General features: G+C 44.0%; 1 protein-coding gene across 3 annotated transcripts; it reads left to right on the top strand.

Moving 5' to 3' along the window:
- The first annotated feature begins 1,049 nt into the window (after positions 1-1,049).
- LOC105234558 (zinc finger protein 239) lies at positions 1,050-17,041 on the top strand. 3 transcript variants are annotated; one of them, XM_034660109.1, is made up of 7 exons: positions 1,050-1,617; positions 2,078-2,377; positions 2,714-2,862; positions 3,211-3,339; positions 9,943-11,021; positions 12,604-12,698; positions 16,784-17,041. In XM_034660109.1, exon 5 carries the CDS (start codon positions 10,001-10,003, stop codon positions 10,808-10,810), a length of 810 nt encoding a protein of 269 aa, XP_034516000.1. In that variant the 5' UTR covers positions 1,050-1,617; positions 2,078-2,377; positions 2,714-2,862; positions 3,211-3,339; positions 9,943-10,000; the 3' UTR covers positions 10,811-11,021; positions 12,604-12,698; positions 16,784-17,041. The 3 variants fall into 3 exon arrangements, with proteins under 3 accessions (XP_034516000.1, XP_034516001.1, XP_034515999.1); XM_034660110.1 differs by lacking the exon at positions 3,211-3,339 and having other exon boundaries at positions 12,604-12,691; XM_034660108.1 differs by lacking the exon at positions 3,211-3,339.

Here is a 17,041-nt window from a genome sequence, read left to right as displayed (position 1 = left end):
CTGCATGCCCAAACAGCCCCCACAACAAAAGAATGATCTGGCTCTGTATGTTTAATAGTGCCATGAGAAACCCTATATATTTAAGGTATATAGGAGAAAGAAGAGAGACGAATACCAGCACTACAATTAGAAAAATTAACTATGGCAAGCTTTAAAAGAACCCTGTGTATATATTTTATGGTGTGTAAGATTAGAAAAGAAAAAGGCTTAAATGATGGGAGTTCACAGGAATATACATGTTGGGGTGATGGTAAATCATAAAATGGTTGATGATGACCTAAGGTTGCTTTCAGTGTCAGATCTGCCTCCCATTGTTCTATCAAGTAGGTGTTCTAGAACTACAAGTCTAGTGCCAGCTTTCCCCATCTTGGCTCATTACATAGAATCAAAGATAAAACTGTGGTAGGGGACCTCTAACTTACAAACGATATAGCTTTGGGGACAACACATAACCTTCAACAGTCCCTTTGGCAGCCCCTCTAGACAGGATTAACTACTCCAAGGAAGCCACAGGCCATTGTGTTAGAGTTTGCCAAGTAAAACACATACCCACTTATATAAAGTTTTTAACAGACTGTTAATCTTACTTAGGAAGGCAAATATGAAGGAGAAAATGTGATTTCCTATAGTTCAAAAGGTCTTTTTAAGAACATTAATCTTTTGTAGCTCTGTGGCACCTAAACAGGCTTGAAAAGGATCAACTTGAGTTAGTCGGTTTCAGTGTGTAGCACACCAAAGAAATAACTGCGTTTCTCTGTTGTGTTTAATTATTCATAGTCTATAGAATGATAGGATTGGAAGTGACGTTCGAAATCATTTTCCAACCCATGCTGTAAATGGAGGTCCAGAGGGGCCACGTGGTTTGCACTGAGTCACCCGTTAAAGTTAGTGGTACAGGTAGAAAGAGAATCCAGGCTTCCTGATGCTTTGCCATTTCTTTTCCGGCTGGTTATACCCTCAGGTCTGACCCTTTTAGTATGTTCTTAATTTGTACTCGGCCATGGGATGGACTCATACGTAGTGCCTCCAACTGTAATGTTTCATTTTAGGAACTACTCCTGTTATCAGCTTGTATGTCCGTGCAAGTATACTGACCGGTCTTGAGTGAAATTCTTCCAGAAATGGCAGGTTCGAGGGAGTCTGCGGTGTTAACCACAGTGAAGTTTTGAAAGCCCTGCTCTCCTGGGCCTGGTCCCTAATCTTAAAGCACAGAAGATCTGCAGGTCTGGCTTTCCGAGCTCCTGCGGTCCCGCGTGTCGGTTTTAGGGATCCTGTAGGGCCCACCTGGAGATGTCCCAAAATTCAAGAGTCGTCCGTCCTACACTGGCAAACTCAGGAAGCAGAAAGCACCTTCGCGAGGGCCGCGGCACAGGCACGGCTGGCCGAAACCAAGCCCGGGCCGCTAGAGGGCCCGCCCGGAAGTTTCTGAGGGGACCGCCCCGGAAGTGCCTGGACTTCCGGTGCGCGTGCGGTGGCGCGGCGGGCGTTGCTCGGAGACACCTGCAGGTTGCCTCCCTGCCTGCCGGGTGGCCGTCCCTCGGCCCGCGGAGGCGACGCCCAGGTGCGGCCTGGCCAGAGGGGTTTTCTCGCGGTTCGGAGCTGCTCCCTCTCGGGGTGGTAAGCCTGGGCTTTTCTAAGGCCCCTGAGCTTATGGAGTCCCAACAACACCGTGCCCTCCTGATAGACCCTCAGCTCGCCTTTCAAACGAAAGGGGGACATGGCGGACGACTCGAAATGAGTATTCGGGAGAGGCTTCCCCTTCCACTTCCTGCGCCCAGGACGTTGCGTTCTGAATGCAGGGTACACCTCTGTTACAGCTTGGCGGTAGATGATCCCCCGTCCCCTTAAGCAGCCACTTTCCTTCCGCTCCCGCGCTGAACCGCCTCCAGCAACCGCGCTCTGCGGCGACGGCGGGGGAGAGTCCGTGGCACAGGTCACACCGGCTATCCCAGCGGGCGATGGGACAGCCCTTCTTAGCAAACTAGCCCCCGATTTGCGTTCTTTTCTCCCTCGGTAGTTAGTGGAACAGCTATGGCAGTCTGATTTTTCTGTGAGTAAAATGATGTTTCTTTTACAGAAGAAGGGTAACGGAAAAAGAGGCCCTTAGGAGGACTCTTGTAACATCGCAGACTCCAAAACTGCGGCAGAAGTAGAGGAGTTGGTTTTGCCGGTTTCACGAATTCTGTTACCAGAAAACTCTTGTCTCTGAGCTGGCTCCCGCAGCTCGGTTGACAGTGGCTGAGGTCAGTTTCTGACCGTTAGGCCTGAGGAGTGCCAGCCAGGTCTGGGAGAGGCGCCAGCACGGGGGCGGAGGGTCGTTGAAAAAGTGGCTGCGTTGGATGAGCCCCGACAGCAACAGAAGCAGGGGAAGGGAGAGGTATTTATTAAGTCCTCATAAAACTTTTAGTCTCTTAAGGATGTGTCTTTTTTTTTCTTCTTTTTCTGTTTTTTGGGCATGTAGGTTTAAACCTGTGATTGTGGCCAAACCACTTAATCTCCCTGTGCTTCCATTTCCTTGAATGTAAACGAGGATGATAAAAGCACCTGCCTAGCATTGTTATCAAGATGCATGAACAGCATCTGATACATAAGAAGTAGTATCTAGACATTTGTTGTCATTATTTTTCTCCGTAACTCCCTCGGTCGGGCCTGCTCTCTTGATTCGTTTATACAGTGATTGATTCATAATTTCATGTGTGTAATTTTTTTCCAGGTCCCAGCTCTTGCACACATTTAAGAAGTAACCTAGCAAAAAATACCAGCCCTGGGACCAAAGGGAGAATCATTGCCTCTTCAGCTCCTACCCAGGAATACACCATTGCAATATCAACTATAGGAACCCTGTACCCCCACAGGAGGGTTGTAAGTATTAAACTTTGACATTCTGTGGTCTTTTGAAGGCTCTGGAAGTAAGGGACCCGGGGAGACTTTTTTTTTTTTAAACTTACTTAAACAAGACTAGGATAAGTGTGTTGTTACGAACAACAACAACAAAAAAGTGTGTTGTTACGAACTCTCAGCGGAATCTGATTCAAAGTGCAGGTGGAGAAAGAGGACACCCAGCTCACTACTGCCATTTCCACAGTATGTTATTGTTCAAGAGTTCCATATTTGCTGCCTGTTGTCTGAGACATAAGTTGTATATATGTTTTCCATTTTTTACTTATCTTTGACTCTGCTTAAGGTGATTTTGTTTCTTTTACCTTGCAGGAATTTTGATTCTCTGTATGGACCCCAAATGTATCAATCTTTTCATTCCTTGCCTCTGGATTTGGGTTCATAATTAGAAAGGCTTTCCTACACTGAGGATTTCAAAGATTTCTCCCACGTTTTCCTCTGGTACTTTTTATGGTTTACACTTATAACACAACTTCTATTTATTTGGAATATTTACCTGTGTATAGACCAAGGAAGGAATCCAGTTGAACATCTTTCCGGATGATTACCTAGTTCTCGCCATAAATTTATTGAGGAGTCTACTCATCTTTTTCTTACTGATTTAGTACCTTTGTTCTGTGCTAAATTTCTCCCTCTGATTGCATCTATTTCTGGACTTTCTATTCTGTACCATTTATGTGTCTCACTTACCAATAGGACACTCCCACTGAGGCTTTTATAATCTGTTTAAGATCATTTAGAACAAGTGCTCCTTCATTGCCCTCCTTTTTCACAGTTTTCCCAGGGAGTCTTGCTTGTTTACTTGTCTATGTGAACGTTAAAATCTACTTCTAAAAAAGTTGGTATTTTTATTGGAATAGTGTTAAATTTATAAATTAAGAAGTAGTTTCTGAGTGCTAAGTGGAAGGATCTGGGACTGGGATAGATCTAGGTTGAAATTTCATCTCTGCTGTTTGTTTAGTTGTCCGACCTCGAAAAATCTCTCTGCTTTTCAGTTTTCTTATATATGAGAGGAGGACTGTAACGTCATCTTTGCGGGATTAAAGGAGATAAGAGGTTTAAAATGCCTTGTTTGGAGTAAATAGAACTCTATCAGGTGGCCGGCTCAGGAACCACTGAGAGGGAAGCCTCCGGGGCCCTAGAGCGGCGCGCCAGCTGTCTGGCGCGGGTGTCTGCGGAAGGCGTGGAGGGCGTGGTCTCCGTGGTCGTCCCGGCCTCCGTACTCCCAGCCTAGGCGGCCCCGGTGGGGCGTCGCCGCTCGTCCTTGCGCTCGGCTTTTGGGTGCGCTCTGAGGCAGCCAGGTGGTCTCAGCCGCGTTTCCTTTAGCCCCTCCCGCTGCCCCTGTGCTCCGGGTGCCGAGCCCCGGGCTCTGGGAGGAGGTGGCGGGGCCCGTATCCCGGGCGAGGTCCCCACACCCCCGGCAGCCGCTCCTCTCACTGCGTTGACCCTGCTCGCCCTTCTGACAGGGCTGGATTTAGGGTGCGGGGAGGGGTGTCCTCAGCGACCTCTTCTGTGTGTGACACGTTCGTAGCGGAGGGACCTTGGCAGTTCCGTTGGCGTGTTCTTGAAAACTCTCTGCCTCAGAGAAAAGTTAGCCGAACGCTCCACTCAGGAGACGCCTCTCCTTCGCGTTCGTGGTGCGTTTCCCACGCGCCTCCCAGCCTCTTCTGTTGAAAAGGTGAGGCAAATGTCTGCCGCCTTGTTGGCTTTTCTTCGAAGTTAAACATGTTAACCCAAAGCTACGTGGTAACAGAAGGGTGTTTTACACACACCTCTAGCGTTAAGGTCACTTATTCAGAAAAAAAGAGACAGCAGTTCAGAGCTGTGAGGGGAGAAGGCGCATGGAGGTGGGGTCGAAGCAGACATTTCCAGTGTGAGCAGCTGCGGACCAAGAGGGGTTTGGGTAGGACTAGGGATTCTCCAGGTTCGCTCATCATGGCACAGCAGCTTAGCCGCATGCTTCCATGGTAACCGTGTCTTCCGGATTCTGGGCAGGAGTCCGACCCCGAGTGGGCCTTTTTCAGGGTTGCCAGGGAGCTGCTGTTCAGAGGAACGTGGTACAACAGCGTCGCTGGGAAATGGCTCAGCTCCTAGGCCGCGGAGGGTGGTGTCCATGTGACGACGACAACTTGTGCTTGACTTGTGGGGAAACCGCCACTCCCCACCCCCTGGAGGAAGGCAGCCAGACCCTTTAAAAAATACATGTCTGTATGAAGAAACATTCAAAGACACAACAACTAATAAAGATGTTGATCTCTGGGGGTGGTAAACTGAGGAGGATCACAGTAGAAATAAGACTATTTGCCTTTTTAGAGCATTTTAACTTCTCAGTCGTATATTACCTATTGAAAAACAGACACATTTTTTAAATTTTTATTTTTTTAAAGTTTTACTGAAATTTCAGCTTTATTAACATACAGTATTATAACAGTTTTAGGTGTGTAATAGAGTGATTCTCTATATTCGCTATATCACCAGGTGCTTATCATGACAAATGCACACTTTAATCCCCATCATCTGTTTGATCCATCGCCCACCCCCTTCTCTGGTAACCATCATTGTGGTCTCTGTAATGAAGAGTCTGTTTCTTGATTTGTCTCTTTCTCTTTTTTTCCCTTTGTTTATTTCTTTTCTTTTTTTTTTTTTAAGATTTTATTTATTTATTTGACAGAGATAGAGACAGCCAGCGAGAGAGGGAACACAAGCAGGGGGAGTGGTAGAGGAAGAAGCAGGCTCACAGCGGAGGAGCCTGATGTGGGGCTCGATCCTAGAACGCTGGGATCACGCCCTGAGCCGAAGGCAGACGCTTAAACCGCTGTGCCACCCACGTGCCCCTCCCTTTGTTTATTTCTTAATTTCCCCATATGAGTGAAATCATATACCATTATTTGTCTTTCTCTGACTTAATTTGCTTAGCATAGTACACTTTAGTTTCATTCATGTTGTTGCAGATGGCAAGATTTTGTTCTTTTCTGGCTGAGTAATATTCCATTGTGTATATATATACCGTTTCTTTTCTACCCATTCATCAGTCAATGGAGATTTGCACTGCATAGTCTGGCTATTGTAGATAATGCTGCTATAAACATTAGGGTGCAGGTATCTCTTTGACTCAGTGTTTTGTATTCTCTGGGTAAATACCCAGTAGTGCAATTGCTGGATCAAAGGGTAGCTCCGTTTTTAACTTTTTGAGGAACCACCATACTGTTTTCCAGAGTGGTTGCACCAGCTTGCATTCCCACCAACAGTATCCTCCTTTCTCTGTATCCTCCTTAACATTTGTTGTTTCCTGACTTGTTAATTGTAGTCATTCTGACTGGTGTAAGGTGGTATCTCATTGTGGTTTTGATTCGCTTTTCCCTGATGATGAGTGATACTGAGCATCTTTTTTTTTTCTTTTTTTTAAAGATTTTTTATTTTCGAGTGAGCGCACAAGCAGGAGAGGGAGAGAGAATCTCAAGCAGGCTCCCCACTGAGCGAGGAGCCGACCCGGGGCTCAGTCTCATGACACTGAGATCAGGACCTGAGCCAAAACCAAGAGTCAGATGCTTAACCGACTGCACCACCCGGGAGTCCCTTGAGCATCTTTTCATGTGTCTGTTGGCTACATATATATCTTTTTTTTTTTTTAATTTAAAAAAATTTTTTAAAGATTTTATTTATTTGAGAGAGAGAGCACAAGCTTGGGAGGGGGGCAGAGGAGGAGGGAGAAGCAGGCTACCCACTGAGCAGGGAGCTTGATGCAGGGCTAAATCGCAGGACACTGAGATCATGAGCTGAGCCAAAGTCAGATCAACTGAGCCACCGAGGCACCCCAAGGTCACATATATATCTTTGGAGAAATGTCTGTTCGTGTCTTCTGCCCATTTTTTTTAATTGGATTATTTTGTTGGTGTTGATTAGTGTTCTCTATAGATTTTGGTTGCTAGCCATTTATCTGAGGCATTTGCAGGTATCTTCTCCCATTCCATAGGTTGCCTTTTAGCTTTGTTGATTGTTTCCTTTGCTGTGCAGAAGCTTTTTATTTTGATGTAGTCCCAATAGTTTATTTTTACTTTTGTTTCCCTTGCCTCAGAAGACATATCTAGTAAGAAGTTGCCACCACCAGTGTCAAAGAAGTTACTGCCCGTGTTCACCTCTAGACTTTTGATGGTTTCCTATCTCGCATTTAGGGCTTTCATCCATTTTGAATTTATTTTTGTGTATGGTATAAAAAAGTGGTCCAGTTTCATTCTTTTGCATTTGGCTGTCCAGTTTCCCCAATGCCGTTTGTTGAAGAGACTGTCTTTTTCCCACTGGGTATTCTTTCCTGCTTTGTCAAAGATTAGTTGACCGTATAGTTGTGGGTCCATTTCTGGGTTTTCTGTTGTATTCCATTAACCCATGTGTCTTATTTTCTTGATGACTACAGCTTTGTACTATAACTTGAAGTCCGGAATTTGATGCCTTCAGCTTTGCTTTGCTTTTCAAGATTGCTTTGGATATTCAGGGTCTTTAATGGTTCCATGCAAATTTTAGGATCATTTGTTCTAGTTCTGTGAAAAATGCTGTTGGTTTTTCGATAGGGATTGCATTAAATGTGTAGTTTGCTTTGGGCAATATAAACTTTTTTTTTTTTTAAAGATTTAATTTATTTATTTGATAGAGAGTTGGAGCCAGAGAGCACAGGTCAGGGGTGGGGCGGTGTAATAGCAGAGGGAGAGGAAGAGGGAGAACCAGCTCCCCTCCAAGGAGAGAGCCCAGTGTAGGGCTCAGTCCCAGGGCCCTGGTATCATGACCTGAGCCTAAGGCAGATACTTAACCGACTAAGCCACCCAGGTGCCCCTACAGTATAGACATTTTAACAATATTTGTGTTTCTAATCCATGAGCATGGAATATCTTCCCATTTCTTTGTGTTGCATAGACAAATTTTTTTAAGGTTTTTTTGTTTGTTTTGGTTTTTTTTTTAAAGATTTTATTTATAAAACAGAGAAAGAGATAGTGAGAGAGAGCACAAGCATGGGGGAGAGGGAGAAGCAACTCCCCTCTGAGCCAGGAGCCCAACATGGGGCTCGATCCCAGGACCCTGGGATCATGACCTGAGCCAAAGGCAGGCGCTTAACCCACTGAGCCACCCAGGTGTCCCCCCTCCTTTTTTTCCCCACCCAGGTGCCCCTTAGGTTTATTTATTTATTTTAAGTAATCTCTACACCCAACATGACCTCAAGATCAAGAATTACACGCTCTTGGGATGCCTGGGTGGCACAGTTGTTAAGCGTCTGCCTTCGGCTCAGGGCGTGATCCCGGCATTCTGGGATAGAGCCCCACATCAGGCTCCTCCGCTATGAGCCTGCCTCTTCCTCTCCCACCTCCCCCTGCCTGTGTTCCCTCTCTCGCTGGCTGTCTCTCTCTGTCAAATAAATAAATAAACCCTTTAAAAAAAAAAAAAAAGAGTTTCATGCTCTTGCGACTGAGCCAGACAGGCTCCCAGCATAAACAGATTTTTAAATAAAATTTTTAGAATAGTTTCTGGGCACTCTGGACATTTTAGAGTTGTAGAAAGACTGTAAAGGTAGTACATAGAGTTCCTATATACCCCACATTCAGTTTCCCCTATTATTAATATCTTATATTAGTACATTTATCATAAATTTTGAATCACTGTTGATTATTATTAAAATCCACACTTTATTCACATTTTCCTCATTTTTACCTAATGTCCTTTTAGGGTCCCATGTAGGATACCATATTACTTTTAACTGTCACGTCTCCTTAGGCTCCTCTTGGGTTTGGCAGTTTTGAGGAGTCTGTTTTTTTGTAGAATGCCACTCATCTGGGATTTGACTGATGTTTTTCTCATTATTTTACTGACATTATAGTTTTGGGGGAAGAACACCCCAGAGATGAAGTTCCATTCTCATCATATCAAGGGTATATACTGTCAACTTATGACTGTTGAAACATAAAACAGTTTGTAAAATGGAAAGAGGCAGAATGGAGATAATTTGTGCAATTTGAGTTTGCAGCAAAAGTTTTGTCAAGTTTGGAGACAGAATTGGGTTTGTTCCCACGGGATAAGAGAGTGGTGACAATCCACCAAGCTTCCACACATTGGTCTGAACTGTAAAGATGGAATGAGCTGAAGGAGCCCTGTTCTTTGGAGAGGTGGGGGGTCTGTTCTGACACAGTTCCACGGGAGACAGAGCGTCCCTGTTGCTAAGGGGCTGTCCTAGCAGCATCAGCTACGGCGGTAGTGCAGCAATAGGCAGAGCTGCTTTTATCCCCGTCTTTCTCTTACAGCCCGAATAGTGCGAGTGGTAAAAACACAGCTGTCAGTGATGTAAATGTCACTTTTCCAAACTTATTATCAGTTGAATTTCTGCTTCTTTTGCCTTCTCTGTTTGTATACTCCTTCATCCGTTTTACTGTCTACAAATCTCTTCAGTTCCTGTCTTGTGTCCCAGTTTAGCTAAATATGATAAAAAGTCTCAAGTAGGAACTATGCATTTTTTAAATATTTACTTATATTCCGGATTCTGTGCTTTAGATACCTTTATAAAGGGTAGCTTATTTTTTATTTATTTATTTTTTTTTTAAGATTTTATTTATTTATTTGACAGAAAGAGGCAGTGAGAGAGGGAATACAAGCAGGGGGAGTGGGAGAGGGAGAAGCAGGCTCATAGCAGAGGAGCCTGATGTGGGGCTCGATCCCAGAACGCTGGGATCATGACCTGAGTGGAAGGCAGACGCTTAACGACTGAGCCACCCAGGCACCCCTATTTTATTTTATTTTATTTTATTTATTATTTTATTTTTTTATTTTATTTTATTATTTTTAAGGGTAGATTTGAAGTAGACGTCTGAGTCAGATGTTCATTCTAATAGTTCTGTGATATGTTTCTGTGTACAGACTAAATGAAACGTTTGATCTGGCTGTCATACTAGTGTTGTGTCCTGGGTTTATCAAACATGTTTGAGAGTTCTAGTTAAGTCTGTATACTGTCCTGTTGCTTTAGCAGCAGAGAATAAATTACCTTTGAAAGTCTGTTTGTTATTATTTCAGGAATCAAGGCCAGAGGTATGAATGAGGTGGCGATTCTAAAGGGAAGATTTTTGTAAGGATGGACCCACACCAGCAGATTGCCAGCATATATAATAGGGATACATTACAGATTCCTGAGTATGAAAAAACCTCTCAGTATATGAACCAGGTACAAAGGCATGAGGACAGGCCCACAGAAGAAAGACGGTATACATGTAGTGAATGTGGAAAGAAGTTTGCTCAGAGCTCAGGCCTTGTTCGACATCGGAGAATCCACACTGGAGAGAAACCCTATGAGTGTGATCACTGTGGAAAAGCCTTCAGTGTGCGCTCAACCCTCACTGTGCATGAAAGAATCCACACTGGCGAGAAGCCCTATACTTGTAATGAGTGTAGGAAAGGCTTCAGTGTGAGGGCACACCTGATCATCCATCAGAGAATCCACAATGGAGAGAAACCCTATGAGTGTAATGAATGTGGCAAAGCCTTTAGTGTGAGCTCAGACCTTATCAAACATCAGAGAATCCACTCTGGTGAAAAGCCCTATGAGTGTGATGAGTGTGGGAAAGCCTTCGGCGTGAGCTCAGCCCTCATCAAACATCAGAGAATCCACACAGGAGAGAAGCCGTATGAGTGTAAGGAGTGTGGGAAGGCCTTCTACGTGAACTCCGCCCTTATTAATCATCAGAGGATTCACTCTGGAGAAAAGCCCTATGAGTGTGGAGAATGTAGGAAAGCATTCAGCCAAATCTCCACCCTTATCCATCACCAGAGAATCCACACTGGAGAGAAGCCGTACGAGTGTGACAAGTGTGGGAGAGCTTTCCGTGGGAGTTCTAATCTTACTAAACACCAGAAAATACATGCCAAAGGAAAGTGTCCTCAGTGATTTATGTGGTGAAGATATTCCAAAGGCCATTTTTTGGTATCAGAAGTTAACACCAAATTGAGGCTATGGTAAAAGTTACTGTTTTAATTGATACTTGGTCCCTTAGAATATTGAAGAAGTGAGAAGTCAGTGAAAATGACTCCAGAATGGTGACTAGTTAAAGTTCTAAAATCACGTCTACTTCTGAGAATGCCACTTTACAACTCATAAGGTAAAGCCATTTAAATATATACATACCGTAATGTAGTTTGTTTTGGTTTAGTAAGAGCCAACATCAGTAATTCAAACATTGTTTTTATTTTTCTCATGTACAAGCCTTATGTTATTGTTGCTACCTGTATTATGGGTGAAACCTATTAAGTTTTGAAATCGGAAGTAGTGTTGATTGGCGGGACAGGAACAACATTCTCTCATTTATCTGGAAATACTAACTGATCGGTGCCTTTGGATGTACCCCTGTTCTCTCAGGAGTGATTAGATAGATGGATTAGGAACTTCTTTGGCAGAGGGTAGACTGCCTCTTTTTTTTAGGTAGGAATCCAGTAGATAATTCTTCAGGGTCATTCTTGCCTCGCCAACAAAGTCCCAGGCCTTTTGACTTACTGATCCAATAAACCCACTAAACTTGACTGAGCTTCCTGAACCAAAACCAAAACAAAAAGCCTCTCTAGAAGCGTCCGGTGCTCCAAACCCTTGCATTTGGTGTTTCTCAAAGTGTGGTGTGGCGTCTGCAGATTCAAGAGGTATGAGGATGGGACAAACTTGGGAACTGTTGTTGAGTTGGTACTGGTTTTAGGATGACTTTGAAGGATCTCTTTGAGTGACTCCCTGGATCTTGATGTATCAAATCAACCAGGAGTGTGGTAGATTTGAGAAGTGGTGGAAAGTTACTGAGTTCACTTTGGAAAATGTCTTTGTTATGTCTGTGAAAATCCCAGAAGAGCTGTTCATCAGACTCTACCCTAGCTTTCTAACCCCATTCCCAGGCCTAAAACCCAAAAGTTACATGTGCACATATGAAACTCAGGGAAGAGATCTGGACTTTAAAATTACTTTACTATTTTTTTATATTAATAGTGATTTCTAACTCCTGGGTAACAGGCCTGAAATTCTTTTGATCCCTGTAACTAAATCACTCGAGGTTGAAGATGAACACCAAATTGATAGAAATTGCGGATTGATTTGGTCCACAGTGTGGACAGGCAGGAGGAAACATTCTCTGGGAAGGTGAAATGGTGTTCACACCTCAGAGTAGGATAACTCTGTGTTGTAAAGGGATGCACAGTTTCCAGGATTTCTCATCAGCATTTCAGGCCGGTCAGCCCATAGACTCACTGGGTTCCATGAAGCTTTGCACCAGCTTGTGCCATCAAGCAGTGAGGTCCAAGATGCATGTGGGAAAGCACATCATGGAGTCTCTGGTATTGAGGTAGTTCTTACCGGTCTGCCCAAGTAACTGTAGGCATGGACATGGGGGCTGAACACAGGGGCATGGTTATGGCGCCCAAATTGAGGAGACAAGACCTCACCTGGGGCACGCTAGAGAGTAAGGCACATACTTACAGGCAGAATTTGAGGGCCTCAGCAAAACACTAGGAAATTGTCTTTGTATGCTGGATTGAAAGTGTGAATTCCTTTGCCCTGCTTCTTTCTGCCTTTTGACAGTGGAAGGAGACTGGTTGCACCTTGCTCTGCCCTAGAGGGAGTTCCCTTGCCACCCTGTTTCTGTATTGTTATCATCAGTGTTTTTAACATTTGCCTCTTTGGCCCCAGCTGTCTTGGTTTGTCCCTAGGATGGAGGTTTGCAGACAGACTCTTCTGGGATCAGCACGGAAGAGATGCCATATCCCACCCCAAACCAGCACAGCTGAATCCTAAGCAGTAAGTGGTGAGTATTCTGAGACTTTGAAGGGGCAGACATTCTGGAGGAAAAAAATTTATTTTACTGAAGAATATAGTGTTAGAAGATCAGGATGCGTGTAACATGGTTATTTCTTGTAAGCTCAAATTAGGGTGTTAACGATCATCTGTTGTGGGTTGGGCCCACTCTACTGTCCCAGGGCTTATAGCCTGTTTGGGTACAGGGAGAGGGAGCAGAGAGAAAACAGTAATTACAGTAATAAAGCCACTAGGTTTGTACGGAGGGCTCGGAACTGAAGGTGTAACAACCACTCGGGTTGAAAAGGCCTCAGAGAAGGAAGAAATCTTAGAGGAAGAGTGAGTTCTTCAGCCACAGGAAAAGACGAAAGAAGGTACATTGGGAATCACATGCTAAAAGGTATGTGTCTGGGGACACCTGGGTGGCTCAGTCGGTTGAGCATCTGCCTACAGCTCAGGTCACGATCCTGAGGCCCTAGGACTGAGTCCCCGCATTGGGCTCCCTCATCAGCGGGGAGTCTGCTTCTCCCTCTCCCTCTGCTCCCCCACTTGTGTGCTCTCTCTCAAATAAATAAAATCTTTAAAAAAAAAAAGTATGTGTCTGGGGGAAATGAGGAGGTTTTCACTGGTTATAGAATATAGTAGGGGAATAGTGACATCACACTGGAGGCAGTTGGGGGCCAAACTGTGAGATTCCTTGTTACCTATGCTTGAAAGTGTGAAACATCCTCTCTGGGCTAGTGTTGAAATGTAGTGAGAAGTGCATTTTACCTTGTAACTCTATGCCATTGTTGGGAGAGACAGCCCTCGTTGGGCCTCTTGCACTCCTGCATGTCCTGCTGTGGCCGCACTCTTACGCAGGCCACTTGTTTGTGTTGTTGATGCCGCTGCTAGCCTTGAGAGATGAAGTCACATCTCCTGGACAAAGAGTAGACAAGCTCACTGTGTGCTTATTGGTTGTTTGGTGTTCTTTATAAAAAGTTCATATATAAATTCCTATACATGTTGTAGAAATTATTTACATATTCTTAATATGATTCTCTTTCACAGAAAATGCAAATACCCTCTCTAACTCTGGCTTGCCTTTTAATTTTCTTACTGATGCCTTTTGATGAGCATTAGTTTTTTAAATTTAATATAGTCCAGTTTGCCTTTTTCTTTTGTCTTTTTGTTTGGTACGTCTTTTGAAGAATTCTTTCTTTGCCTTGAGATCATGAGGATAATCTATATTTACTCTTTAAAAGTCTTATAGTTTTGGGGCACCTGGGTGGCTCAACCGATTAAGCGTCTGCCTTCGGCTCCGGTCGTGATCTCAGGGTTCTGGGATTGAGTCCTGCATTGGGCTCCCTGCTCGGGGGGGGGGGGGGGGTCTGCTTTTCCCTCTCCCTCTGCCCCTCCCCCCTACTCAGGCTCACTGTCTCTCCCTCTCTTGCTCTCAAATAAAATCTTTTTTTTAAAAAAGTCTTACAGTTTTGCTTTTCCATTTATATCTATAATCCATTTAAAATTGATTTTAAAAAATGTTAATTCCATTGTAGTTGACATACAGTGTTACATTTGTTCCAGGTGTACAACATAGCGATTCAGCTGAAATTGATTTTATGTATGAATGAGGTAGTTAAATGTCATTCTTTTCCCATATGAATATCCAGTTTATCTTGCATCACTTATAGGAAAGACCGTCTTTTCCCCACTGTTGTACAGTGCTCATTGTCATATATCAATAGTCCATGTATGCATAGATATGTTTCTGGTTTCTCTGTTCCACTGGTTTATTTGCCTTTCCTTGTTCCACCTTTTCCTAATTATTGTACCTTTACATTATGTTTAGGTATTCAGTGGAACAAATCATCTTACCTGAGGAGTCTAGCTCCATTTCTGTGTGTGATTTTTTAGACCTGATTATAGGCAGTTATAAATGCTTCATGCCTCGTAGGGGAAAACTGCCCTCCCACACTAGACTTGGAGGCACAGCTAATGCATGCAGTCTGAGTTGCACTCAAGGATTCAAGACTGCCTGGACAGTCGTGCTTTTAGGCATCTCTGTCCTCCCCGCCCAGGCACCTCCACTGGAGGCCTGTCACGGGGGCCTTGCCCAAGCAGTTCTGCCAAGACTCTCTTACTGGGGTAGAGGGAACTTGAATTCCCTTTTCCCCACTCTAACTCAGTAGTCAGTACTTTTCCACTCCCAACCTTTTCCCCTCTTCTTCCTCCTGGCCCCCAGGTCCATGAAATGACTGGACCCTTTTGTTTAGTGCTCTCTTGGCAGTGAGACAGTCCCCACGCCTGTGCTGAATCACCCAACCCTCGCCTGGCACTGTTCATGGATGAGGGAGCACTGCAGCCGCCAGCACTTTCTCTAGTTGAGCATCTTGCTAACGCCAGTGCAGTAAGTGATGAAAGGCTTAGCTGTTACTTTCCTGTTTGCCTGTGTTCACTGACCCCTGCAACACCCAGCAGCTGGCGCCCGGAAGCGCTGGGAGATTGTACAAGTCGACTTAGGCTACTGATGACCAACTAGATTTGTATCATGTAACCAACCCCTCCTCCCCACCCCACTGGATCCCAGATCGCCGGGATCACGCCCTGAGCTGAAGGCAGATGCCCAATGCCTGAGCCACCCAGGCGCCCCAGAACAAAACATACTCTTACTCTTGTTTATGTTGTGTGTCCGCTCTGGGTTAGTTGCAGCTCTGATACATTCTCTCCCAGGATCCAGGCCTGAGGAGGAAAAGAGAAACAATGGTAGGGCCACACAATGGCTTCTATAGCATATACTCAGGAGGACTGGATGTCGTTTCCACTCCGAGTTCATTAGCCAAAGCAGGTCAGACGACCAAGCTTCTTAACTATATGGTGGGGGAAAATCGTTACAAACATGGCAATGACTAAGAAAAAATAATGTAATCTACCATGGAGGTAATATATCTACTATGATGGTCAGTATTCATGGAATGCTTTCTATGTGAGGGCGCTTTATCTGAGTGTCTTACATGTATTTTTTTCCTCAATAAAAAACAATGATATGAGATACATACCACTGTACTCCCATTTTACACCTGAAGAAATTGTGAAACAGAGACATTAAAAAACTTGGTCATTCAGCTAGGAAATGATTGAGCCAGGAACTGAAACCAGAAGTCTAACGTGACAATCTGTTCTCTTAACGGCTAACTGTAACATGAGAATTTTAATATGAAGGTTGTTTATATACCACAGTGAGCTCTAAGAGCCAGTGTATTACACTGGTAAAAACTTTAAAGGTGAGATCCAAGAGCCCCATGAGATCCAAGAGCCCTTGGTCTCAACCTGTTTTTAACCTCAAGTAATTATATTAGACTAGACTAACGCCACCTAGCTGTGCCTCAGTTTCTACATCCTTAAAAATAAAGGAGGTAGGCCAAATATTCCCTGATATCCCTTCCAGCTTTGAGATTTTTATAATCTCTCTAGAGAGATAGTAAAATGCTTTGTTGATGTGATGGCCTCTTTAATCTGCTTTATATGTTGTTATGTTCACAGGAAATCTTGAATAAATGTTGCGTCTCCTTCCTAGTCTCTGCCTCCTATTTTATTTCTCCTGCTTTACATCAGTGATACACTAACAGTAGTAGCTTCCATTTATTGAGTCCTAGTCTGTGCCAGGTACTTTTTCAAGCTCCTTGGGTTAATTATTTCATTTAAAAATACAAATGCTATATTTAGAAAAGCAGAAAAGCTGAAGAAAATGCTCTAAACATCCATTTTTGAGAACTTAAACACAGGAAAAGGGGCTCCTGGCTGGCTCAGTCAGAGGAGCATATGACCCTTGATCTTGGGGTCATAAGTTTGAGCCCCATGTTGGGTGCAGAGATTACTTTTAAAAATTTAAAAAACAAACCCAGAGGAAAATAACCCAAAGAAAGGAAAAAGAAGAAAACTCTAAAGAGCAGAAATTAATGAAAAAGCAAGTACATGTTTTTACTTAGAACATCTACATATAAAAAGCCATGTTTTAGGGGATTTCTCTCTGTAGGCTGCTCTCATTTGTTAATTTGACTTCTTTCTGCCTCTAGGGGAAAAGATGCTAATTTCATGATCATCCTGTTCTTTCAGATGGTGACTCCTGGCCCCAAACAAGGAGTCCATTTCAAAGCAGAGTTTTGCAGAAGTCCACCACCTAGTGAGGGAGGAGACCCTTTGAGGAATCACAGCTTACACTGCTTCAAGCCAAGCAGAGTATCTCTCTGATAAAGGGACCTAAGACACTTGGGAGAATTTGCCCTGAAGTTCACTTCTGTGACTGCTCTGGAAGTGGGAAATTCTCCCTTCACCTTGCGCACAATTTCAGCTTGTAATAAACTAATAAAAGAA

This window comes from Ailuropoda melanoleuca, chromosome 5, assembly GCF_002007445.2.
Source record: "Ailuropoda melanoleuca isolate Jingjing chromosome 5, ASM200744v2, whole genome shotgun sequence".
In the NCBI taxonomy this organism is placed as follows: domain Eukaryota; kingdom Metazoa; phylum Chordata; class Mammalia; order Carnivora; family Ursidae; genus Ailuropoda; species Ailuropoda melanoleuca.
This window is presented reverse-complemented; position numbering and strand designations above follow the sequence as displayed.

Bases quoted from the DNA above. Each gene is read 5' to 3' on its own strand.
- LOC105234558 (XM_034660110.1), top strand. From the start codon at position 10,001: ATGGACCCACACCAGCAGATTGCCAGCATATATAATAGGGATACATTA.